Source organism: Rhinatrema bivittatum, chromosome 2 (assembly GCF_901001135.1).
Source record: "Rhinatrema bivittatum chromosome 2, aRhiBiv1.1, whole genome shotgun sequence".
NCBI classification, from domain to species: Eukaryota; Metazoa; Chordata; class Amphibia; order Gymnophiona; family Rhinatrematidae; genus Rhinatrema; species Rhinatrema bivittatum.
The window spans coordinates 270,775,707-270,802,160 of NC_042616.1; the positions used below are offsets into that span (position 1 = coordinate 270,775,707).

Below are 26,454 nucleotides of genomic sequence, written 5' to 3' on the forward strand. Positions count from 1 at the left end.
ACCAGGGTTGATTTCCCTTTTTTGTTGGGTTGATTGATTTGGAGACTATTGGGCACCATTTATTTGCAACTGTTTCTGTGATCTTTTGCCAAGAGGATAGGGCTGAGTCAGGGTTAGTTAGGTCTAAGTTAGGGAGTTCATTGGAGAGTTGATCGCTGAATGTATCAGCTGGACATGCTTTCCTGAATTGGATGGTAGAAAGGTGTGGGGAGGTGTGTGTTTGTTTGTGTGTGGAGAAGGAAGATTCTATCAGGAAATGGTCTGACCAGGGGATTGGAGTACAGGTGGGTTCTACTGTGCTGGTGAAATTAGCGTTGATGAATATTAGGTCCAGCGTGTGTCCAGCTTTATGAGTGGGGCTGTTGATGGTCTGAGTGAATCCCATAGCTCCAAGGGAGGTGAGGAGGGCTTCACAGTTCGCAGAGCGAGGTGTTGCGTTTGTATGGAGGTTGAAGTCCCCCATGATCATTGTTGGAAGGTCTGAGTTGATATGTTTCACAATGGATTCTATGAGGGGTGAGGGGTCTGTTTCTAGAACTCCTGGAGGAGCGTAGACTAACAGTATTTGTAGATGTTTTGACTTGACTAGGCCCAATTCCAGCTTGGACTCTGTCTTGATTGAATGTGCGGTCAGTCTGAGTTCTTTCTTGGTGGCTAGAAGAAGTCCGCCTCCTCTTTTTTTGTGTCTATGGAAGGTGAAGATGTCATAGGTCTGGATGGGTAGTTGGTTGGTTAAGGCGATGTCCGAGTTTTTTAACCATGTTTCTGTGATGGCACAGATGTCTGGGTTGGAATCCAAAAGGTAATCATTGAGAATGTGTGTCTTCTTAGTTAAGGATTGCGCATTGAAGAGGGTTACTGAGAGAAGCGTGAGGCCTAGAAGTTGGTTCAATGGAGATGTCATGATAGGGATAATTCTTTTTTGTGTGACATTGATGGTGTTAACTGAAGGGGTTCTCCTTTGGTAGTGGATGATTGGGATGTTGTAAGTGTGCATGATGAGTGGAGTTCTGGAGGAAGTTTAGTCTGAGATGAATGGATGAGAGAAGGTGTCTGTCCGATTGAGGAGAGGTTTGGATGAATGCTGACCGTGTTTGTATGTTTGTTGGTTTGGCTGGAAGAGTGCTCTGTCCTCTGTAGGCGTGAATGGGGTTGTCTGACCGGTTGCTGGTGGAGTTTCTGACCTGGAAGGTCACAGCATTACTGTTTAGGGAGGCATTGCTAGGGTTGGACATACGAGGAGCTTTAATGTCATTTACAGCAAGTGCGTGGCAAGAAGCGTTGGAACTTACTGCGAATGTTCAGCGTCAGCTTGGAGACCATGAATCATCTTCTGGGCTGTCTGAATGGGCTGCTCTAAGGGGCGCTCAAAGGGGCAGGCCCCTTTGTCGCGCTCCTTCGGCGCGCGACGCTCGGCGTGCGACGCCTAGGAGCTGTGAAGAATTTAAAGTCCAATCGGGGCTGTCCCCCGATTGGCTGGTCGGCGAGGGACTCCAGGCGCCGGGTTGGCTGCCGAAGATGGGAGCGCTGGATTGGCTGTCGGCAGCAGAAGCGGAAGCAGCAGAACGGCGGTGGAGCGTCTGCGGAGAGAAGGCAGGGGGTGCCTCGTGGTCGGCGCTGGAGGCGGTCGCGGGTAAGAGGGAAGTAGTAGGCCTTACCCCGGCGGGTCTCCGGCGCCGATCGCGCAGGCCCTGTCGGCGTTCCGGCCTCTCTTCCTCCTGCTGAGTCTGCGGCCGAAGAAGGCTCTGTCCGGGAGCCGCGAAGAATTTAAAGTCCAATCGGGGCTGTCCCCCGATTGGCTGGTCGGCGAGGGAGTCCAGGCGCCGGGTTGGCTGCCGAAGATGGGAGCGCTGGATTGGCTGTCGGCAGCAGAAGCGGAAGCAGCAGAACGGCGGTGGAGCGTCTGCGGAGAGAAGGCAGGGGGTGCCTCGTGGTCGGCGTTGGAGGCGGTCGCGGGTAAGAGGGAAGTAGTAGGCCTTACCCCGGCGGGTCTCCGGAGCCGATCGCGCAGGCCCTGTCGGCGTTCTGGCCTCTCTTCCTCCTGCTGAGTCTGCGACCGAAGAGGGCTCTGTCCGGGAGCCGCGAAGAATTTAAAGTCCAATCGGGGCTGTCCCCCGATTGGCTGGTCGGCGAGGGAGTCCAGGCGCCGGGTTGGCTGCCGAAGATGGGAGCGCTGGATTGGCTGTCGGCAGCAGAAGCGGAAGCAGCAGAACGGCGGTGGAGCGGTGGTGAATAGGAACTACATCTGCCTGTCTCTAGCCCAGAACTACTCCCAACTTAAGGAGACATTGGAAAGGTCTGCCAGTGGAGCTTTCAGAACTTCTCTTAATTCCCTTAATATCCTCAGATGCAACGTGTCCAGCCCTATCACTTTATCTACTTCAGGTTTAGCTAGCTCCTCATGAACATGCTTTTCTGATAATTTGTTGAGATTTACCCAGGAATACGGCATTTGATTCTTCTGCCACCACTGGAAAACTGAGGGATTGTCCCTTTTATCCATAGGAGTATTATAATAGAATTTCCTGGGACATACTTCCTCACCTGGATCATACTAACGGTCCGATGCTGGAGTGAGTTAAGATTTTATTGAGCTCCACCCACTAGCAGGCTTGAGCACCTCCAGCTTCTTCAGTCATACTCTTCTCCTTTCACCTTCCAGGGGTGATCTCGCTAAGACTACACACAACATGCACTGTTAAAATCAGATATTTTAATCATTACAGGCCGGATCTGGGACACTTATCAGACATAGGGCAGGATTTTTTTCAATAATGCTTTGCAAGAGGCGCTGGAGGAAACCTATGGCATTAGGGTGTTCTACGGCCACAGCTAGGTGATGGGGGGACATGAGGCAAGTTAGCAACTGCCTCATGCTGATGGCGGGGGTACCCAAGCCGGGGCTGGGGGGGACAAGGTGATCTCTGACATGCTGGTCTAATCGTTGTAATATGTCCTGGTAAGGACGGTTCTTGAGGGAACACTGGGGTGCAGTAGCACCTGGGGGTAATCCTCCCTTGCGTCAATTGCGGTGGGGGGGGGGGGGCCGGTGCACTCTGACCATCTTGCTCGAGTGGGACAGAAGGAAGATTGGGAGGGCAGTACGGTGATACTGCACGTTATATCTATGGCTCTGGTACAGAATATATATTGTCATGTTACTGTTCAATAAAGTTGCGGCCTTTGTTATATCACAACTATGGTGTCTGGTCATTTATTGGGGTTGAAGGGGTTAACCTTCCAGCGCTGTGGTGGAGGGGTGGCAGATGGGGGTCGGGCTTGGAGGCTCCGGGGGAGGAGATGTCTCGGCTGCCATTGTTAATATATATATATTGTGATGAGGTGCATACTGTGTCTAAGGGGAAAAACCCAGACCGGATCACTTCAGAGAGAGCCCGGGGCAGAGCCAGACAACAGAAACTACAGGGGAATCAGGGGAAGACTACATTTCCCAGGTTCTTTGAGCCAAGGATAAGCCAATGGGAGAAAGGAGAGAGGCTTGATTATACACCTGAGAATGGCACCCGGGGAATGCACACACCTGAACCCATGATGACAGAGGAGTTTAAAGGGAAGTTCAGCTCCTCAGAGGAGGAAACTACTAGCACCGACATGGAAACTGAATAAGTGGGATTACTCTAAGGACCGTGGCCTGCTGCACAACTGAGGGGAGAAGGGGAGTGTTGTGCTACTGCCTAGCAGGGAGGTTTGCTGGCCAAAAGGCTAAGCTCATTTGTTCCCCCCACTGAACTGAGGAGCTCTGGAAACTTGTGTAGTTTTTTTTTTTTCATTTTTGAACTGTAAAGGTGTGGTGGACACAAACGTCTTTTTGTTTTTGCATTGCTGTGGGATGGAGCTAGGGAACCTTAATGTGGTGCATGGAGTCCTGCAGGGGGAATTTGACCTGCTGACAGCTGAGCTGAGGATACGCCCTGACCAGTGCCTCAGGACAAAATATATTTATATCTTACCGAAAGAAAAAAAGAATCAAAAACCATACCGCTAGTATTCAGAAATGGGAGGTTATGTGATTCAGAGTGGTTTCTTCATTCATTAGTACTATTGTAACCATGGTAAAATATTACATATGTGGCACTTAACTGTACAGTGTAAGCACACAAAGGTGCAATATCCTCAATATCTACAATACCCTACAGGCCTACAATTGGAAAGTGGTGTATCTAATCTTAGGTCTTACACATATAGTTCCACAGAGCTTAAAGCATAGAGTGAAAAACTGAAACACTTGACAACTACACTGTAGTACTGCAGAAAGGTATTACACTCCTAATATTAAGAGTAGCCTTTAGCTTGTCATAATGTACTGAATAAAACACTTAAAGCCGACGCACACCATGATCTGTTTTAAAATGTAGACTTACATGTGTAATTCCTGACCTCACCCCTGCCCTTTTCCACCCCCTTCTTATTGACGTGTGCACGGGTATGTATGCGCCTAATTTGCAGATTCTTAAAATGTGCATTGCTCGTAAGAGGCCCACATGGGTGTTCCGGGGCAGGGCCAAGAATTACCTGTGTAAGTGCACATTTTAAAAAAGGTGACCATGGCACTCGTCAGCCTGTTATCCACGTAACTTTATTTCTGGTCCTGATAAGGAACAAATCTGGAGATCTCGAGTGTTAGTGCTTTTAGTGCAGCATGAGGGTTCGGGGTCAAGTGGGGGGCTTGCAGGATGAAGATCCAGAGGGGTCCTGAAGACCTCAATATGAACTGGGCAAACTGGTGGACTATTTGGAAAAAACAGGTTTTTTTTCCTCGCGCGTGAGCACAATTTAAAATTGCAGCATCTCTCTGCACGCACATTCCTTTTAAAATTACCCTGTTTGTGTTTACATTTCCTTTCCAGTGAAACAATAATATAGTGCCCACTACACTAATTTGTAGCATGATGCCTAAGTAACAGGTTGGCAGAAAAGGGATGCGGTGTAAGACAAAATAAATAAATAAATAAATAAATGAAATGTGTTGATGCAAAGTAATTGAATACATTATTTAAGATAAAGTTATCATCTCTATCCAGCTACTTTGCTGGTCTTTTAACAAGCAATATAGTTTAAAATATTCAGTTTTTGGCTATGTGAGTGTGTGCGTGTGTGTGTGTGTGTGCGTATATATATTGCTTATCCTATGCCTATGAGTTCACCATAGTTCTAGTGTCATAATTTGACATACTTGAGAAATAGAAAGGTTTGATTATGTTCCTTTCAAAACAGAACAAATGAAATTATTGGCATCAGTATTAACAGGGTTATTGATTAAGTGCCAGATATTCTCAAGGGTTTTTGGCTTTTTGCTTTGATAGGGAAAAAGTTTAGAACATCTGGCCCTCAATGATTTCTTCAACTGATATAAGTTGCTAATGTGAATTTGTTCAATATATTTATATTAAATATTTCCCAAATCACCCATTTACTATAAACTGATGTAAAACTGAGCCATTACATTGATTATAATCCTACCATTCCAGTTCTGTTGCCATTTCTTTGTTCCATAAATTTTTTGCTGTATCTTTATTACTTTGTGCCAGCTAGCTCTCACTATTATTAATGAAGTCTACTTATTTAACTAACATAATGACAGGTTTTAATGCCTCTGAATAGCTTGGCATGGGGCAGTACAAACAGTTTAGGCAGACTAGCACTGTTGGAGTTTAGACTTTTGATTTTTTTTATTTGCATATTCATTGTGATCTAATACTAAACTGTTCAACCTGTGGTTTTCTTTATTTTTTAATAATTTTCAATTATGCCTGATTGATTTTCTGATGAGTCAAGAGGTTGTTTAAACAGTTGTGGTAAGATGTATTGGGCTATTTTTCTCAGACCCTTCTTACCAGTTTTATTATGCCTCTATGGAAATAGCTTTTGAAATTTCTGAGTTACATTAAGGCCATCACTGAAACTGCAACTGAGTTAAAGGCATATATAGCAGGGTATAACATCTTCTATTGATATTGTCCTTGTTTTTCAAATGGGGGGGGGGGGGGAGTTGCATTTTTGGCCTTCCCCTTTTTTGCGATGGCTCTTAGGTTTTCATGGGTAATGATTCAGATGGACTGAACCAAATCACAGAGAACCTAGAAGATGTGGTAGGCCTGATTGACAAAGTGAAGAGTAGTAAATCACCTGGACTGGATGGTATACACTCCAGGGTTCTGAAAGAACTAAAAAATGAAATTTTAGATATATTAGTAAAAATTTGTAACCTATCATTAAAATCATCCATTGTACCTGAAGACTGGAGGGTGGCTAATGTAACCTCAATATTTAAAAAGGGCTCCAGGGGCGATCCGGGAAACTATAAATCAGTTAGCCTGACTTCAGTGCCAGGAAAAATAGTGAAAAGTGTTCTAAAGATCAAAATCACGGAACATATAGAATCACATTTGCAGATGATTCAAAATTATTCAGAGTAGTTAAATCTCAAGCGGATTGTGATAAATTGCAGGAAGACCTTGTGAGACTGGAAAATTGGGCATCCAAATGGCAGATGAAATTTAATGTGGATAAGTGCAAGGTGATGCATATAGGAAAAAATAACCCATGCTGGGTTTCAAAAAGGATTTGATAAGTTCTTAGAGGAGAAGTCCATTACTTGCTGTTAATTAAGTTGACTTAGAAAATAGCCACTGCTATTACTAGCATCAGTAGCATGGGATAGACTTCGTTTTTTGGGTACTTGCCAGGTTCTTATGGCCTGGACTGGCCACTGTTGGAAACAGGATGCTGGGCTTGATGGACCCTTGGTCTGACCCAATATGGCATGTTCTTATGGTATAACTTACCACCTGAGTATGTCTAAAGGATCTTTCTGCTCCCCAGTTGGGAAGTTCCCCAGTTGGGAAGTTTTTTTTAGAAAAAGATAGTGGAAGCGCTTTGGAGATATTTTTGCCAGTGCTCAACTAGGAGGGATAATTCCCCCCTTCTAGAAGAACTGGATTTGATCTGGATTTTTTGTTTATGCCCAACAAACAGCAAGATGTAAGGCATAAACTTGGGAAATGAAGACAACTTAGAGATTTTTGAAGTAAGGCCAACATCACCTTGCTGCAGCAACTGGAAGTCGACTGTTTTATCTCAGACCAGTAAACAGTGGGTAAAGATTGCTGATTTTTGTAAGGACTTTTGAAGAATAATTGCAGACTTCTAATTATCAGAACAAGGGGAATGTTCTGTTCTGCCCCTTGCCTCTATGGGGAAGGGATATGGGAAACTGGTTTGGTTAGAGAGATGAGTGAGTAGAGGAGATGCTATTAATTAATTATGTTGGATTGTAAAGCTTGTTGCTAATTTAATGTTCATTGTAAACCGAGGTGATGTTTGCTAATGAGCCACGGTACATAAAAACCCTTAAATAAATAAATAAATAAATAAATAAATAAAGAGACCACCATTTTTGTTATGATTTTTATTTTGCTGTTCATGATTTTTGTGATCCTAGCTTGGATCTTTCTTTTTATGTTAAAGTAAATTTCAGTAGAACACCATCCTTCAACTCTGTGCTTTATCTAAGAGTTCATTTCCTTCAAGAAGACCCTTCTATTGTGAGTATTAACCAACCAATGAAGCAGAGAGAGAGAGAGAGAGAGTTGGGTGTAAGTAAGACCACGATACCCACTACAGCACTAGGGGTCTAGGAGGTTGAACCTCACACCTCCCCCACTGGATGAATCCTGGCAAGCTCAGAGGCTGGTATGGACAATGTGTGAGAGGAAAAGAGTTTCGGGATATTGAGGAGCTGCCCTGGGAATCGTGTGACCCCCTTTAATCCAGTGCATTCCACAATGGGGAGGGGGTTACACATATTGGGGCAGATTTTAAAAGCCCTGCGCGCCTAAATCCAGCCAGATTTAGGCGCGCAGGGGACTTGTATGCCGCACGCCTATGTTGCATAGGCTGCCAGTGCGTGCAAAGCCCCAGGACGCACGTAAGTCCCGGGGCTTTGCTTGGGGGCGTGTCGGCGACATTCGGGGGCATTCTAGGGGCGGGGCCAGGGGCGTGGTGCTGGCCCGGGGGTGTTCCGGGGGCATGGCCGAGGCCTCCGAACCAGCTCCTGGGCCGGGAAATGGCGCGCCGGCAGCTGGCCGCCGCGCACAAGTTACGCCTGCCTCAGGCAGGCGTAACTTTCTAAACAAAGGTAGGGAGGTAGGGGGGATTTAGTTAGTACTGGGGGGGTGGGTTAGGGAGGAGAAGATGGGGGGGGCCGAAAAAATCCGAGGCCGTCCGATTTCGGAGCGGCCTCGGAGGGAACAGAGGCAGGCTGCTCGGCTCGGCACGCACAGGTTGCACAATTGTGCACCCCCCTGAGCGCGCTGACCGTGGATTTTATAACACGCGCACGGCAGAGCGCGTGTTATAAAATCGGGTGTAGATTTGTTCGCGCCGGGTTGCGCGAACAAATCTACGCCCGCGCATAACTTTAAAAATCTACCCCATTATTATTATTTATATAATGCTACAAGTGTTGTATAGACACATAAAAGAGATTGTGCCTACTCATTGAAGTTTACAATCTTGAAATAAATAATAGGTTCTGAGAGTCATTGTTCTCTATGTCCTATGGTTAAAGTTCAGAGTCTGTTGAGCTACTATTTTTTGTTATGTGATTTTGTTGTGTTTTATAGGTTTTAATATTTATATTGGAGATATTTTTTTATTTTTTATTTTTAGATTTTGCTATCTACTTTGATGTTTAACGAATAGCGCAGAGGTTCCCCAATCTGTCCTGGGGGACCCCCAGCCATTCAGGTTTTCAGGATATCCACAATGAATATGCATGAGATAAAATTTACATGCTATGGAGGCAGTACATGCAAATTTGTCACATGCGTATTCATTGTAGATATCCTGGAAACCCGACTGGCTGAGGGTCCTCCAGAACATATTTGGGAACCAATGGAATAGCAGATAATCAAATGATTAAACTAAACGAAGGCTTTGTGCAGAAAAAAATTTGGTTCATGTTTTAAATGTGGCTTCAACGAGGTGAAGGGGGTTTTTTTGTTTTTTTATCTGGCTGTTTCATCCTGCTCATTTGTATTTCCAGCTTAATCAGATCCAGGACTATGATCCTGATGCAATGAGCCTTCATTCACTATCATCCAGGGATTTTTTTTTTTCCCATTTTAAATCTCTTCCAATCATATATTTAGCCCAGTCATTGCAGTGACAGCTCTTGGTAGGGCCTTGCAATCACGGGTCCCGAATCTATCCACTAGATGTCACCTTTTAAGAAATGACCATGACTTCCTCCCCACTAAGGACTGTAAATACTGCCTCTCTTGCATCCCTAGGCCCAGCTAACACAGGGAGCAGAAGACTTTACACAAGGATCGAACTGAGGATTTTCAACATTGCAGTACACAGAATATTTTAGAGCATCACAGCTGTGTGAAATGTCAAAAGATAGAAGCCCCTTTGGTCATACTTTTGAAGATTTTTATTTTCAGTGTTGATGAAACCTCGAGAGAATGCTAGGGCAGGTAATTATGATTTGTCTTTTTGTCAGCTTGAACACTCTTGAATGTACAGGATGCAGACTGTACATCCACAAGGGGATAAACAAAGAAGGCGACTGCTCAGTGTTTTCTGACAGTGTCTCTTTAACATCTTGTCATGCTGATTCATTCACTGAGGTGAAGTTTCCTTTTTGGGAACGATTGACAGTGAATGTTATGCTTTTTGCTCTGTGGAGAGATTGTTGTGGAGGTGCTCTTTATTTGATTTAATGATGCACGGATGTCACTGGCGTCATTAAGACACAGGAAATGTGTGGCGTCCGTCTGAGAGGAATGTGGATGGGACTATCTATTGTTAGGCATTTCGGTGTGGAATTTAGATGTTTTTAATTTTATGTTCTTATTATTCTGTGTTATTTTGTATTTTCAGCCTATTTTGAGAAGCCCTTTTGGTAGGCAGTCTTTTCTGCCGAAATACTGAGGTATTGGGCATGGGCATTTAAAAGTGTTTTTACTGGTTCTTGTATGTCTACAGAAGGATAAGTATCTGACTTTTTTTGTCTTATGGATGGAATACGTTTTTGATATATTTCAAGCACTGAATGAAGTTATATATTGTTTGCTTGGGTGTAAATGATTTTAAAGTGATTGCTGACTTATGAGTCTGTTTGAAGCCCATTCAGGCAAGAGACAGCAGATTTAATTTGCAGCATAAATTTGTTCTGACACCACGCTTGCATTTTTTATTTTTGGTTAGTAATCTTAAGGATTTATTTTGATAGAATGATACATTTAAATAATATGGCCTTAATTTTTTTCATAGTATTTTCCAATGTGAGTGGCAGTATGTTACGTTTGGCAGTCCATGGGCTATTCCCGCAGACTGCTACACTCACCTCCCTGCTCGGGCTTGTCCTGCCTTCTCCTGACACACTGCCTGAGCTCCACATGGTGGCCCATGGTGCTCTGACACCATAAGATGCTGCCGACTCCTCACGGGGCTTGACACTGCCAGCCCCAGCTGACGTACCTCTCCCTAGGCACACACACGCCTGATCTCCCTTAATTTAAGGACAAGTGGCAGAAAAGCCCCACAGCCCTGGATGATGATGTCACTACTAAAGCCCTTAAAGGGCTCACTCTCTCATGCCTTTATTGCCTCAGCAAGAGGTTTCCCTCCTCCTGCAGTAGAGCATGTTGATCTAGCATTTTGTCTTCAGTTCCAGCATCTCTTCTTCAGTTCCAGCATCTAGTCTTCGGTACCAACTTTGTCTTCGGTTCTCCTTGCCTGACCTTTCCTGTCTTTCCATCCCTTCTTCCTTTTCAGATGGATACTTGGTTTGTCCTCAGCCTGATCTCGGATATGCTCGACCACGCCTGCCACTGATCACTACCTGCCATGGATATGTCTGACCGCTGCCTGCCACTGACCACTGACTACCACAGATATGCTTGACTGCTGCCTGCTCCTGACCATCATCCAGACTGTTGCATCCATTGGTCTCAGACGGCTTCAACCTCTGTGCCTCACCTTTCTCTCTGCTCTCCCCACTAGCCTTGGGAAGATGGCTACTGCCGCGTCTGCATGCCGCTCTCTCCGGTGTCCCCGGAATGGCAATGACAAGGCAATCCGCCATGTTTCTCCTGAGGGCCTCCTAGGGTGCGCACATGCACGCCACCCATGTCTTTATCCATGTCATGGCAGGAACCTCGGAGGCGGCCCCTCCAAGTGACATCACGCCATCTGGGTATTTAGCCTGCCCTTCGTTTGCTAACAAATCAAGTTAGCAAGGATTGGCTATGCCTCCGGTCTGAGCTACTCTGCCGCTTCCTTGCTGCTGCTGGAAGCTCTCTCTGCCCTTTGGGGGTAATTCTCTAACCTGGGTACCCGCTCCTCGGGGGCCCTTTGCTTTCTTTCAGGTGCCTATCTGGGATACCAGGTACTCGCTCCTCAAGGGTCTGCTCTCCCTGCCTCGGTGCCTATATTCAACTACTTCTGCCTGCTGGGATCTCCACCTATACAGCTACCAACTTAGTGAGTAATCTAACATTGTCAGTCTGTTTCATCTACAGCCCTGCACTGGGAACTTGCATCCTGCATTCCCTATACTATCACTGCAGGGTCTCCTCTGCCAAGGGCCCCTGGACTGCTACCTCTGGATCACCTCACTACTGCCACCTCTGGTGGTATCATTCTGCTGTATAATAAAAGACAAATCTCTATGTTTGCGTGTCTAGAGTCTAGCCTAGTACTGTGGTTCCTCACGAGGCTCCTCCCTGTGGGAGTGGCCATCTCCACAGTACCCAAGAATCCACTCCAATACCTCAAAACCATAACACAGACTTGGATACATCTGACCTTTATCTGCTTTGACCCAGCTACACTAGGATGACCTCCTCCACCATCAGCAGAGGCCTCCACATACAACCCGCCAGTCCCGGCACCCAAAAGCTCAACTCAAGGGGAACATGGGCTGGTATAAGCGAAGCTCCAGTTGGGCTTCTGATTCCCTCGGGTCCACCTGCCAATGGTGGAAACCTGAAGGGCTCCTCCCTGCAGGTTGCGTCAATCCTACCTTGGCCCAAGAGACCTCTAACACAACATAGTGTTTTGTTTTTGTTTTGTACTATACAGTCAGCAGTTACCATCTTAGCCACCAGGTTGGCAAGAGGTAGATTTTTAGGCTGGATTTGAATTTGCTAAGACAGCAACAATGATGCAAGCATTCAGAAAGGCATTCCAGGTAATCAGTATAGCAAGGTGGCAAGCACAGCGTCAAGATTTAGCAAAGGAGGAGAAGGGTACCAACAAGAGCAGCTTGCCCGACAAATGAACAGGTAATGAGGTACTGTATATTGAATGCATTTGTAGGTGAGTAAAAGAAGTTTTATTTTTATGTGCAAGCAGATGTGGAGCCAATGAAGTGATTTGAGAAGAGTGGTTAAATGGTTGTAATGGCAACGAAGTTAGATAAGTTATGCCATTGAATTTTGGACAGATTGTAATGGAGAGAAATCATTCAGCAGTAGACCTATAAGGAACAGGTCACAGTAGGCTAAGCAGGAGGTAACTAGAGAATGAATGAAAGGTCAGGTAGTATGTTCAGAAAAGGAATGATGGATTAAGCAGGTTTAGTGGGCAAGAGGAGGGACCCAATCCCTGAAAATTTTTTTTAATGTTGACAGCTGCATCTTAAAAATAAAGGGGTAGATTTTAAAAGCCATGCGCGCGTAAATCCGGCAGGATTTACTCGCGTGCCGGCATGCCTATTTTGCATAGGCCACTGGCGTGCGCAAAGCCCCGGGACACGCGTAAGTCCAGGGGCTTCATAAAAGGGACGGGAGGGGGTGTGTCCGGGGCGTGTCCGGGGTCAGGGGGCGGGGTCCGGGGGCATGGTGACGGTTCGGGGGCGGGCCGGGAGGGCGGTACCAAGTCCCCCAGCACTGCGGCCTGTGCCGGGGGATGCCGAGGTGGCACGAGCAAGTTACGCCTGCCTCAAGCAGGCGTAACTTGCACAACAAAGATAGGGGGGGATGTAGGTAGGGCTGGGAGGTGGGTTAGATAGGGGAAGGGAGGGGAAGGTGGGGGGACTTGGAAGGAAAGTTCCCTCCGAGGCCACTCCGATTTCGGAGCGGCCTCAGAGGGAACGGAGGCAGGCTGTGCGGCTCGGCGCACACAGGCTACCGATTTTGCACAGCCTTGCGCGCGCCGACCCCGGAGTTTATAAGATATGCGTGGCTATGCGTGTATCTTATAAAATCTGGCGTTCTTTTGTTGGCACCGGTTGCGCGAACAAAAGTACGCGCGCGTGTACTTTTTTAAGATCTACCTCAAAATCTATACTTCCACCAAGCCAGAATAATAACATGACCAGAGACAATTCTAAAGATCACCAGAACCCTTATTGGTTTTCTTGTGTGGCACCCCTACGGACTGGCCTCTAAATACCACTAACTCTTGTACAGAATACACTATCAATGAGCCGTCCATCCCTCACAGCCCCTCTCAACCTACAGAGTCTGGATTCGATGTCTCAATTCTATTTAGCCCAGCCATTTTAGGACTCTTTGGTAGATCCATTTTAGGAAGCCTTGGAACAGTAAGGATGTTTAAGTTTTATACTCTGGAGAGGCCTTCCAACTTCACCCTGGGGTTTCAGTTGGAAGTGATACCTTATCATGCACTCCCTGCCACTTGGTACTTCTCACACTAATTTACAGAAGAGAGAGATTTTTCTGTCTGATTCCCTTTAGAGGTGAAAGAACTCTCACCCAGAGGACCAAAGACCTGAGAGTCCACACTAAACCCTAGGTGGGCAAGCACCAGTGACGGAGCTTGCTGCAAGAGACAGCAACGGCTGAAGGTGTATCCAGCTTTAACTTTAGAAGTATTTTTTGGAACACAAACACTATGGGGATGTTTTGGATCCCGCTCCCCTCTCCCTACTGGGATGCAATGCTGAAGTAGCCTGATCCGATGTGACTTTTCCCCAAGAAAAGTCCCCAGAAATATTAATGAAGGATGAAAGAACCAGATAGGGAGACCCCAACCGGCTCTAAATCCATGGGACCAGAATAGGCTGAGTATCCAGAAAGGAGAAGGATTAAGGTTTTTACTGTGAAGTGGGGAACCCTCTCAAATAGGATTCCCGGATAGCTGCTGGATGAGCTTTGCACAAGGAAAATCACCATGGGAGCTCTTCCCAGAGGCCTGAAAAAAAAAAAAAGACACCTACCTATAGAGAAAATCATTCATGTATCACAGTCAGATGTAATTTCACTATTTATAGACAAATCAAATCAGTAAACCTTCATTAAACACCCCAAGCCTGGTCCTGTTGATTTGTCCCATCTCACCCCATGGGGGTGCAACTATATTCTAAACATACTGGAAACAAGACACCATAGCCTGGGCCATAAGCGAGAGCTTCCCCCATAAAAAAAAAAAATCCCCCCAGGGTTAGGAGTTAAGCATGGGAAAAAACTGCTAGCCAGAGCAGTCCCGAAGAAAATACACTTGTTTGGGTGCCCTTGGGACTAAAACCCCCACGAAGGGTTACACTTGTATACTTTGTAATTTTTTTCCGTTTGCCACTCGATACATTACTTTGGCAATATACAGATAAATAAGTATTCTGCCAATAAATTTTCCTGAATGTGAATCTATATGTCATTAAAAGTAGAGGTCTTCCTGCTAGCTCATCTCTTTTTTCCTGGGAGTCTTCATTAATAAGTTCTTACTGTTGGGTCAGAAGATATCAGACCTGATTGTCTTGTGCATTAACCTCCTCCTTTGTCTGAGCTACTGGCTGGCATAATAGTTCACTTTGGCCCTGTTCATGCCTTCCTGCTGCCAACCGCAGATTTGACAGGCCCAAGCTCTGTTTCTGCCTTTTCCAGTCTCTGTTCTGTTTGGATCAGTTCCTGCTTCCTTGTTTTCTCAGACTGTTGCCTTGTTCCCGTCTGATCTTGGTTATGGTGCCTCAGTTATGGTTCCTGTCTGTTTCCTGTCATGTAGTGTACACAGTTCCTGCCTGCTCCTTCGTCTCAACTAGACTTCCCAGCTTTAACCTCAGCCTGGACTCAACTTTCAACCTATATTCTGGAATTGTTTCTTGTACTGCTAACAGCTTGTCTGTTCCCTGGGAACTGTTTGCCTCCATGTTAGCCATCTGTGCCCCAGCTGTAATCTTAAGGCTGGTACCAACACAGACACTTTGTAGACATGGACCTTGCTGGCTGCTCACATACGATGAGGGAACTGCAAGGTCTGCACTAAATATAGAAGCAGCTCACCAGTCTGCAAGAATAGGTGAGCACATTGCAAGCCTCTGCCCTGGCAGCTTCCATCTCTCAATAGGATGCATTTTTATGACTACAGCATTACTTAACTGTGCAAAATGTGAAGCAGCCAGCAATAAATCTTTGAATTGACACTAGAAGCAGATGATAAAGAAAGGTTGAAGATGATTTCTCTGACTGGAAGCTTGATTAAAAAGCTAAGCACGCCTTCAAATAAACTTATGCGGGGAGGACTGTGCTGCTGGGGATTATTTTCTTAAATATAGATTGCTCTATGTTGCAAATGTGCACACATTTTTCAAACTACAATCAACAACATGCTCAGTCCCAAGACAAGTTGCTTGCTCATTTTCAAGCATTGTAGATGTTACTGTAGCTAATGTCAAGGCTGAATGTCAGAGCATTCAATGTCTTTAGAGATCAACCCACACCAAGTCCTTCTCCCTCCCTCAGCCCTCACGTCCTGCTGTTTTGCAAGATGATTTTGGTTCTTGCCCTAGACCACACAAAATTCTTTTCACCCCTTCTTTAATAGAGCTTGGTTTTGGTAAACATACAAAAGGGGAAGCCATACCCTTTTGGTTTTATTTTTCATTCTCTCTCACCACACTATGCAAATCTTTTTCATGTACTCATTTATATCCTGTTTTTTCATAAACTGCTGCTTGTTTTTTTTATTGACTTATTTTTATTGACACAGTGTAATGCAGTCCAAACCATGACTGTCACAATGCTATATGTTTCTGAATCTTCTGTACCTCTGGAATTTCAGACTGGACATTCAGTATCTGTTTAGTGCCTGCTTGTTGTAATTCAGTGAAGATTCAAACTCCAATGGAAATTGCATTATAATGCAAATTAACAGTAATGCTTGCATAATAAAAAAAACCCAAAACAAAACCAAGAGAAGGTGTTTACACTAGATGAACTCTTCTTTATAAATGCTGAGTGGTCCTAATCAAGTGTGTTTATGAAAGTGGGTGTGTTTGCAGTGGCAAATACGATAGTAAGGGATAAGCAATTGCCAGAATCTTTCATTAACATATCAGTACCTGGTTCACTAGCAGGCTGACGCAATATCAGTGCACAGAAAGTGGGCACTCAATGCTGAATGCTCGCTTTCCTAACGCATACCCAACTACTTCTCCTGGGCACCCGATGTCATATTTAAATGACCTGCTGCGCTAAAAAGGCCACGCTAGGGAAAATTATGCGTCCCTAGCGCGTCCTTGGCATTGAGCACGTAGGAGACATGGCTGGATGCCCAGCGGCTGACCTGAACTAAGCTCCCTCCCCAACGTCTGCCCAATGGGCCAAGCGGTCCGAGTTGGACCCGGGGGTCCAGTACCTGAATTCAGGAATCGGAGATCCTTATGATAAAACCGTCCTTGCCAGACTGAAAATCTCCTCCCTCCCGGCCAGTGAAAGTACCAAGTCCCTTCCAGGACAGCCTTCTGAAAGGTGAATGGTCCTTTCACTGACATGTCACAGTGAGCAGGCCAATCAGAGTGAATAAATTAATATTACGTGTTGGGCAATTATCATGGTGGTTTTGACACTGGTTATTGCACAGACCACAGTGTAATGCAGAGGTAAATATTAAAAAATATACTGAGTGGCCAAAATAACGGACTAATTTTAGCTCACTAATTTAAGATGCATTTTTAGCTGAACCTAACCGGCTAGGTTTTCAGCTGAATATCAGTGCCAGCTGGTAAATCCTTTTCAGAAATGCTCTGCAGACCCCTCTTATCAATCCCCCACCAAGTCCCAGCAGTTAACAATGTTCCTGCTGGACAGATCCACCTCCGAAAAAGCTCCACCCACCAAATCCTGATGTCAGAAAAAATGTTCCCTACCCTTCCCTCCCATCCCCATAAACCATATTGCCCTTCCCCCATCCTTGATTGCATTCACCTGCTCCAGAGCAATGTTTCTAAGGCTGGCGGTGGTGGGGCTGGACTGCAGGTACTTCTTTATTAATAAGTTCATTTCACTTTGGAAGGAGGTGGCACTGAGGCATTCCCCGGGCGCAGTTTTAGATTCAGCACTAGCCAGACAAATTACTCAGGTTTCTCTGAATAATTAGCTGTCTAGGTAAATTTTCACCAGATATAAATCCAGCATGCATTTGGGCTGATTATTTGGACAACGTTAAATAAACAAAGTTGTCCAGTTAACTTTATCTGGTAAGTGTTAGCTGAATATGAACCTATTTGTAGATAAAGCAAATAAGGAGCAATTGACCTACCCTTGTCTTCCCTGTCGTCTTCCTCTTTTATTTTTTATTTTTTGATAAATGAGCATATATATTTTCATACTGAAGCTAACGCCAACATTGGCTCAACACCCCTTCCCCCTCCTATATCTTTTACTTTACCTCTCAATCCTACTCCTACACTGTTCTCTGTAATTGTCCTAATCATGTTGAAAATGTTACCATGCAGGCCTCCACCACCTCCACTAGGATGCCATTTCAGTCAACATCTTCCTTTTTTGTTCTTACAATTCCTATACCTAATACATCACCCAAGCCTTTTTCCATGCCTTACCATTAAGCTTTGAAATAAATCCTAACAGCTGCCAAAACCAGGAAGGTTATTGCCCGAACATTCAGCATTCCTGTGGTCATTCATGTTGGGGTTTTAACCCTGCCCACCCCATACAAGGTTCCCTTAACCTTCTTGGAAGCTTCATCTGGCTGTATCACTGATGTTAGAGTTGTAATTTATTTAATCATGGCCACTGCATGCTGTCAACTTCAGTCTTCTTGGAAGCCTGACGTAGCCAATCACTCTCTGCACATTGGTTTGTATTTCCCTCTATTTAGACCTCTTCAGTTTCATATGACTAAGCAAACACTCAAATCCGATCCCTCATTTCTTTTACATATTACCCCCCTGCCCCAGCCTGCCATTACTACTGTATTATGTGTCTGTCCCAAGCATGTTTAATCTGTCACAGTTTTGGTTGCTTCTATCACTATTAGTAGGTTATTCCAGACATCCAATATTTCACAGTAAGGAAGTATTTTCTAATGCTTTATCTGAATTTTCCTCCAACCAACTTCATATCATAACCCCCCTCTTTGAGATTCATTTTCTTTGGAAAATGTCAACTTCCTGTACTTTGTTGAAGCCATCAAGTATTTGAATATTTCTGTCATATCCCAACTTTTCTTTCTTTCCACCAGTGTGAAAATTTTGAGTTTCCTACGCCTCTTTATGTAGAGTTTGTGTTGCAAGCCTTGTATCCTTTTAGGAGCTCTTCTCTGAATTGCTTCCATTCTGTCATGTTAGGACCTCGACATGAAATGTGGACCTTTGGCCTGTGTTGGGATTGATGCAACCTGGGAGGAAGGCCTGCCACAGGTTCCCAATGAGAGGAGGTGAGGCTGAAGGAAGGCAGGGGCCGGCTGGAGCTTCGCCAATATCAATCCCGTTCCCCGCTGGTTGAGCCTTTGGGTGCCGGGACCGGCTGGACTTAGGTGGGCCCCTGTACAGGAGTTCTGACAAAGTACTGGAGGCAGGTTCCAAGGAGTGGCATGGCCAGGTGGGAAGAAATCCTGGTCATGTCCTGAGGAAGCAGCAAGCAAACAGCGTGAGGTCCGATCCCATGCCCTGGGCAGGCGGCAAGCAAACAGCATGAGGTCCGATCTGAAGTCAAAAGCCAAAAGGTCCATCTGATGGGTTAAGGAGTGGAGAGCGAGGAGCCGGGAGCAGGAACAGGAGCTGAAAGAGGGAGTCAGAGCTGAAGGAGGGAGTCAGAGCTGAAGACAAGAACAGGAATGGAAACTGGAACAGAGGGCAGGAACTGAAGAGAAGAGGCACAGAAACACCACTTCAAAGCAGGAGACTCATTGCCAAGTCAGGGAGGTGCAGTGGGAGCAGGCCTAAATAGGCCAAGTGTGGTGATGTCATCCTGCGGGCCCGCGGGAATTTCCCACCACTGGCCCTTTAACTGGAGGCCACAGTCATGCGCACGCCTAGAGACAGGACCCGGCAGGCAGGAAGGCCGGCAGCGTCCCGCACCCCGAGGGAGACCCAGCACAGAAGGAACGGAGGCAGGACTGCCGGAAAGAGACGTGGAGGGTTTGGGGGTGAGCCGGCCAGCGGCGCGACTTATGGGACCGTAGACAGCAGGGCCGTCATGGCAGGTGTGGCCGGTAAGTGCAACAGTACCCCCTCCGCTAGGGCCTTTCCCTGGAGGCTTGGGTTTCCCTGGATGGGAGAGATGAAATAGCTCAAGCAGATTCTTATCCAGTTTGTTGGTGACCGGTTCCCAAGAATTCTCCTCCAGGCCAAAAACCTCCCAGGATAGGAGGTATTCCCATCTTCAGCCTCTTTTCCTGATGTCCAGGACATCACAGACCTGGTAGATGGACTCTTCTTCGGCCGTTAAAGGTTGAGGCTTGGGGGGAATTTGTGACGGCCAAGTTAACACCAGAGGCTTCGGAAAGGAAGCATGGAAAGAGTTGTGGATCCTCAGGGTAAGAGGTAGACATAACTGGTAGGTGATGGGCCCCAGTTGACGGAGTACTGGAAAGGGGCCAATATAGCAGGGTGCCAGGCGCATGGACGGGAACTTCAAGTGGACATATTTGGTGCTGAGTCAAACCTTTTCACCAGTTTGGAAATGTGGAGCAGGTCTCCAGTGAGCATCCACAGTTTTCTTGGATCTCTGACCTGCCTTTTGTATGAGAAGCTGAGTTTGTTCCCAAAGACAGTGCAACTCACGCGCCATTAACTTAGCAGCAGGAGAAGGAACTGTTAAGGGTAGAGGCAGCGGAGGGAGGGGCTGCCAGCCGTAAAACAACAGGAAAAGTGAGGATTTGGTGGTGGAGGAGATATGGGAGTTCAGTGCAAATTCTGCCCAAGGAAGCAGGGAAGCCCAATCATTTTGTTGCAGGTTAACATAACTACGAAGGAACTGATTCAGGGTCTGGTTGGTCCTCTCAGCCTGACCGTTAGCCTGCGGTTGGTATGCCATACTAAAATCCAAGGAGATATCGAATTTCTTGCAGAGAGCATTTCAGTAGCGGGCAGTAAATTGTTTTGGGAGACCGTGAAGCCAAAAGACATGTTGCACGAAGAGCTGTGCCAGCTGTGGAGCAGAAGGAAGCTTAGGTAGGGCAACGAAGTGCACCATCTTGGAGAAGTGGTCCACCACTGTCCAGATGACTGTCTTGCCTTCAGAGGGTAGTAAGTCCACGATGAAGTCAGTGGCAATATGTGACCATGGTTCCGCAGGAGCTAATAAAGGTTATAATAGGCCCCAGGTGGGACCCATTAGGAGTTTTTGTTGAGCGCAGGCTTGACAGGAGTCAACGTAATCTTGGACATCCGTCTTGACCATGGGCCACCGTAGAATCGTAGGAGCATGGCAAGTGTGCGGGCTCACCCAGGGTGTCCCGCGGTGCAGGAGTCATGGGCCCAGTGGAGGATTTTGTTGCAAAGTCTGTGGGGAACCACAGTTTTCCCTAGAGGCACGGTGATGGTGGCTGACAGAAGGACGCGTGCAGGATCTATGATATGACGAAGATGTTCAGTAACATCTTCAGGAGTGAAAGCGCGGGAGAGAGCTTCAGCTTTGGTATTCTTAGCTGCTGGGCGGTAACGCAGGGTGAGATTGAAGAGGGTAAAAAGAGCGCCCAATGGGCTTGGCAAGGATTCAGCCACTGGGCTTGATGGAGATATTGTAAGTTCTTATGGTCCGTGTATACCGTGATGGGTATTGGAACCCCCTCCAACCAGGGATGCCATTCCTCAAAGGCAAGCTTGATCGCCAGCAGCTCTCACCAATCCTATAGTTTCGTTCTGCAGGTGAAAATTGTCTCAAATAGAAGGAACACATATGGAGCGTACCAGTAGAAGAAGGTTGGCTTAACACTGCCCCTACTCCTTCGGATGAAACGTCGACTTCGAGCACGAAGGGGTGCAGCGGATCGGGATGTCGCAGGCATGGCTCATGGAGAAAAGTGGATTTTAGACATTGAAAGGTGGTTACGGCCTCTGGGGGCCACTGCTTCAGCATGGTGCCCTTGCAGGCCAGGGCAGTTATCAGGGCTATGAGTTTGGAGTAATTATGGATAAATGCCCGATAATAATTAGTGAACCCAAGAAATCGCTGAACTGCCCATAGGCCAGTGGGCTGCGGCCATTCCTGGATGCTCTTAAGCTTCTCCGGGTCCATGCAAAATCCATGCTGAGAAACTACGTACCCTAAAATGGGTAGGCTTTCCTTTTCGAATGAACACTTCTCGAGTTTGGCAAAGAGCTGGTGGTCACGGAGACGTTGAAGCACATGGGCAACATCCTGGTGATGAGTAAGGAGATCCCTGGAGAAGACGAAGATGTCGTCCAAAAGGAATACAACACACTTGTATAAGAGATCACGGAAGATCTCATTCATCATGTTTTGAAACACAGCCGGGGCATTGCAGAGTCCAAACAGCATAACTAAGTATTCGTAGTGCCCTTCACGAGTGTTGAAGGCCATTTTCCATTTGTCGCCCTCCTGGATGTGAATAAGGTTATAGGCCCCTCGCAAGTCAAGTTTGGAGAAGACCCAGGCTCCCTGTAGGTGATCGAATAGCTCATAAATGAGAGGCAGGGGATAGTGGTCTTTCCATGTGATGGCGTTTCAGGCTCTATAGTCGATATAGGGACAGAGTGAACCGTCCTTTTCGGCCACAAAAAAGATTCCAGCCCCAGCAGGGGACGTTGATTTGTGGATGAAACCTTTGGCTAAATTTTCCTGCATGTAGTCGGACATGGCCCTGGTCTCCACAAGGAAAAGCAGGTAAACCCAACCCCGGGAGGGAGGGGGTTCTGAATTAGGCAGTAGATTGATGGCACAATCAAATGAGCGATGAGGAGGCAGGTTATCTGCTCCTTGCTTGGAAAAAACCTCCGCATAGGGGGCATAACAAGGCAGTAGCCCAGCGGGGAGGAGCCCCGTGGAGAGACATCGATGGGTCACGGACGACTTCAGACACGAGACCTGACAGGTGGGGCCCCACTGCAAGAGTTGCAAAGATGCCCAGTCAAATTGAGGAGAATGTTTCCTTAACCAAGGCAGCCCGAGTACCACCAGATGGATGGAGCGGTCGATGACATGGAAGGTTATGGTCTCTTCGTGTAGAGCACCGGTGTGGAGAACCAGTGGGATGGTGGTATGGGTGACTTTGCCCGGCAGGGGATCCCCGGAGATAGAGGAATGTACGAGAGGTACCAAGGTGAGGCAAGTAGGAATCTTTATGTGTTGCACCAACTGCTTGAGGATAAAATTGCCCCCTGATCCGGAGTCCACCAGGGCTAGAGTGTGAAATTTCTGAGTGTCCATCTTGAGAGAAACTGGAAAAGTGAGAGGGGGGTCGGGAAATGTGAGGCCCAGTTGAAGTCCCCCAACCTGTCCTAGGCCTGTGCGTTTCCTGTGCGTACCGGGCATTGTGCCAGGAGGTGTCCTGTCTCACCCCAATACAAGCATAGTCCTGCATGACGGCATCGGAGGTGCTCCTTGGTAGTCAATCAGCCCCGACTCAGTTGCATGGGTTCTTCGGAAGCAGCCTTGACTGGACTGGCCGTTTGTTTGGGAGAGGGTGAGCGCTGAGGAACTCTTGTAGGCAGAGGAAGTCTTGTGATTCCTGGGATCGCTCTTGAAATCGGCAATCGATCCACCCAGCCAACTCAATGAGACCATACAGTGAAGGGGGCAGTTCTCGGGCTGCCAACTTGTCTTTAATCTGACCAGCCAGTCCCTCCAAAAAGATTGACGCAGATAATTCTCACCCTAGTGAAGTTCCAATGCCAGAGTATGGAACTCGATAACAAAGTCTGTTAGGGAATGGGATTCTTGATGTAGGTGTAGCAAGGAGGTACTGGAAACAGACTGTCTCCCAGGATCGTCGAAGATGGTGCAGAAGAGTGAGAGGAAGCACTGTAAGTCCTGTAACACTGGATCAGCTCGCTCCCAGAGAGGAGATGCCCAAGCTAAGGCCTTACCATCCAAACGGGAGAGTATATAGGTGGTCTTGGTGAGGTCATCCAGAAAAAGCACAGATTGAAGGCAAAAGTGCATATGACATTGGTTCAAGAAACCGTGCAGAGTTGAGGATCCCCAGAGAAACATAGTGGTGTCGGCAGGGGCAGCACCGACCGTGAGGCCACCGGAGGAGGAGCAGGAGCCCCCATCGCTGCGGACACCGAAGCTCCCGGTTGAATGGTGGAATCCAGGTGCCAGCTAAGGCGTTCTACTGCTGAGGTGAGGGACTCCAGGACCTTCTGCTGCTCCAAGATCTTTTGGGCCAGGATCGGTATGGCCTGCAGAGCCGAGGCCTCCGCCGGGTCCATAGACTTGGCAAACTGTTGGGACCTCGACATGAAATGTGGACCCTTGGCCTGTGTTGGGATTGACGCAACCTGGGAGGAAGGCCTGCCGCAGGTTCCCAACGACAGGGGGCAAGGCTGATGGAAGGAAGGAGCCAACTGGAGCTTCTCCAATACCAATCCCCTTCCCCGCTGGTTGAGCCTTTGGGTGCCAGGACCAGCTGGACTTAGGTGGGCTCCTGTACGGGAGTTCTGATGAAGTACCAGAGGCAGGTTCCAAGGAATGGCGTGGCCAGATGGGAAGAAATCCTGGTCTGATGTCCTGGGGAAGCAGCAAGCAAACTGCGTAAGGTCCGATCCGAAGTCCTGGGCAGGCAGCAAGCAAACAGTGTGAGGTCCTATCTGAAGTCAAAAGCCAAAAGGTCCATCTGAGGGGTGAAGGAGAGGAGAGTGAGGAGCCGGGAGCAGGAACAGGAGCTGAAGGAGGGATTCAGAGCTGAAGAAAGGAATAGGAATGGAAACTGGAACAGAGGGCAGGGACTGAAGAGAAGAGGCACAGAAACACCACTGCAAAGCAGGAGACTCATTGCCAAGTCAGGGAGGTGCAGTGGGAGCAGGCTTAAATAGGCCAAGCATGGTGACGTCATCCTGTGGGCCTGCGGGAATTTCCCGCCACTGGCCCTTTAATTGGAGGCCATAGTCGTGCATGCCTAGAGACAGGATTCGGTAGGCAGGAAGACCGGCGGCGTCCTGCACCCCAAGGGAGACCCGGCGCAGAAGGAACGGGGGCAGGACCACCGGAAAGAGGTGCGGAGGGTCCGGGGTGAGCTGGCCAGCGGTGCGATGTAGGGGACCGCGGGAAGCAGGACTGGCACGGCAGGTGTGGCCAGTAAGTGCAACATTTCAATGCCCTTACAAAGGTACAGCTTCCAGAGCTATACACAGTACTTGAGGTGGGGTCTCACTAATGACTTATTTTAGGGTAATGTTGCTTCCTTTTTTCCTACTGATAATAACTTAACTTATGCAACACAGCATACTGTAAACTTTAACTTTCCTCATCACTTTATTACATTGACTGCCTACCTTGTGGCCCTCTGAGATGATTACAACTAGATCTCTGTTTTGTTCATTTACGGTCCTTCTTGCAAATAATTCTCCTTACCCTATCACTAACCCTTCCTTCCTTTCTTGCTCCCCCTTCTCCACAATAAAAATGCAACTTACCTCCTGCCTTTTGAAGTTTTGGACATATTCCTCAAACTGTTCATCTTTTGTTTCATCGGCCTTCCCTAGCTTTTGAAGAACCTGGAATTTCAAAATGAAATCATGATGTGCTTGCAGAATGCTTCCAATCAGCAAAATACATTATCACTATGACTATGCACTACTGTTCTTCAAGAAATCAACAATACATAATATAGTACCAACAGCAGAAGAACATGATCAGTGCTTCGTGGCTCTCCCTTCCTTGATTTCTATGAAACTTAGCAACGTTTTGTGAAGTATTGGACAAAAGCTAGTTATTCATTTGAAATCATGCTATATTAGGATTTCTAATGTCCCATCAATAATGTTTTGGGATACATAGTGAAAATACAAGCAGGGGAAAATGGGATGATACCATAAACCTCATTTTTGTGTGTTTTCAGGATTGTTTCATATAGAAAATTAAGGTTGCTGCATTTGTTTTAAGTTAAAACATTGGACCTCCCTGGGAGGGAATAGTAACCATTGAGATAATATTACTTTCCTAATCACTAATTCCTTATTCTTCTGAATTACATTTGGGCTCTGTTCACCCAAAATTGAAATTTAGAAAGTTACAACCAAAAGTAATTGATTGATTTTGATGAATACAAATAAATATTTAAATGAGGTAATATGGTGACTGAAGTGTGGGCAAGCATTTTTTGTACTTCACTTCTTTAGTGACATTACAGCTGGAACATACACAGCGTGCTTCCTCTGCTCAAATGCAGACCTTGGTAAAGTCAAGAGAGTGACTGCACATATTAGGAAAAGGATAAGGAGGGTCATGCACATTGAAAGCAAATTACTACATTATCATGCAAATTTAAACTAAGAGGATATTCGAGAAAAGCATTTAATTGGAATTATACCTACAGGCCCAAGGGGAGAGTGGGTGTTAGATGACTTTTATGAGATACATAGGGTTTCCAAATTACATTGTTTAAATAGAAAATATGAATTAAAAACAACTTAAACAACAGGAAAAAGGAAAGAATTTCAGAATAATAGGAAATTTTATTAGAATAAACCCTCTTCTTTTACTTTTTCAGATAATACCCACAGAAAAACATTTTAACAACTTATCTCTATTTTTAAACACTGGCTAAAATTTCTCTTGCAAAACTTGCTTTTCAAGGGCAGGTACCACTTTACCCACTGGAAGTTGTTACCATGGAATTTAAAAACCACGTCTTCTTTGGAAGTTCCTGGGAGAAAACTGCCCACGGCTGGGTTCACTATTAGGGGAACATACAGGATGCAGTAGTCAAGGAAATGGTATCAGAGGATGGTTTAATACTAGGCAGAGTAAAGTTGTGCAAGTCCATTGTTTTTCCTGATTAAGCACAATTAGGCTCTATCAGACAGCCAAAATAGAGGAAACAGCCTTTTCTGAAGCCACGGTACCTGCCTGACCCTACAAATATTAATGTTCCACATTTATATAGCTAAATAAAATGTACAAATGATTGCAAAGTGTCGGAATCTAAACTTGAGCTCAGGGCGAATGAGTGAATGCTCAGTAAAAGGCGAATTTTAAAAGCCAGGCGAGTGGCAAAATTGGCAGATGTGTGCACACGTAGGACACGCACATT

The 26,454-nt window shown here is 46.4% G+C and overlaps 1 protein-coding gene across 1 annotated transcript in view; it reads right to left on the reverse strand.

The window, feature by feature from the left end:
* AMPH (amphiphysin) overlaps positions 1-26,454 on the reverse strand; it is a 467,360-nt gene that overhangs the window by 287,959 nt on the left and 152,947 nt on the right. The window contains exon 2 of the mRNA XM_029587079.1: positions 24,836-24,916. Coding sequence (XP_029442939.1) covers positions 24,836-24,916 — 81 coding nt within the window. The remainder of the gene's footprint in view (positions 1-24,835; positions 24,917-26,454) is intronic.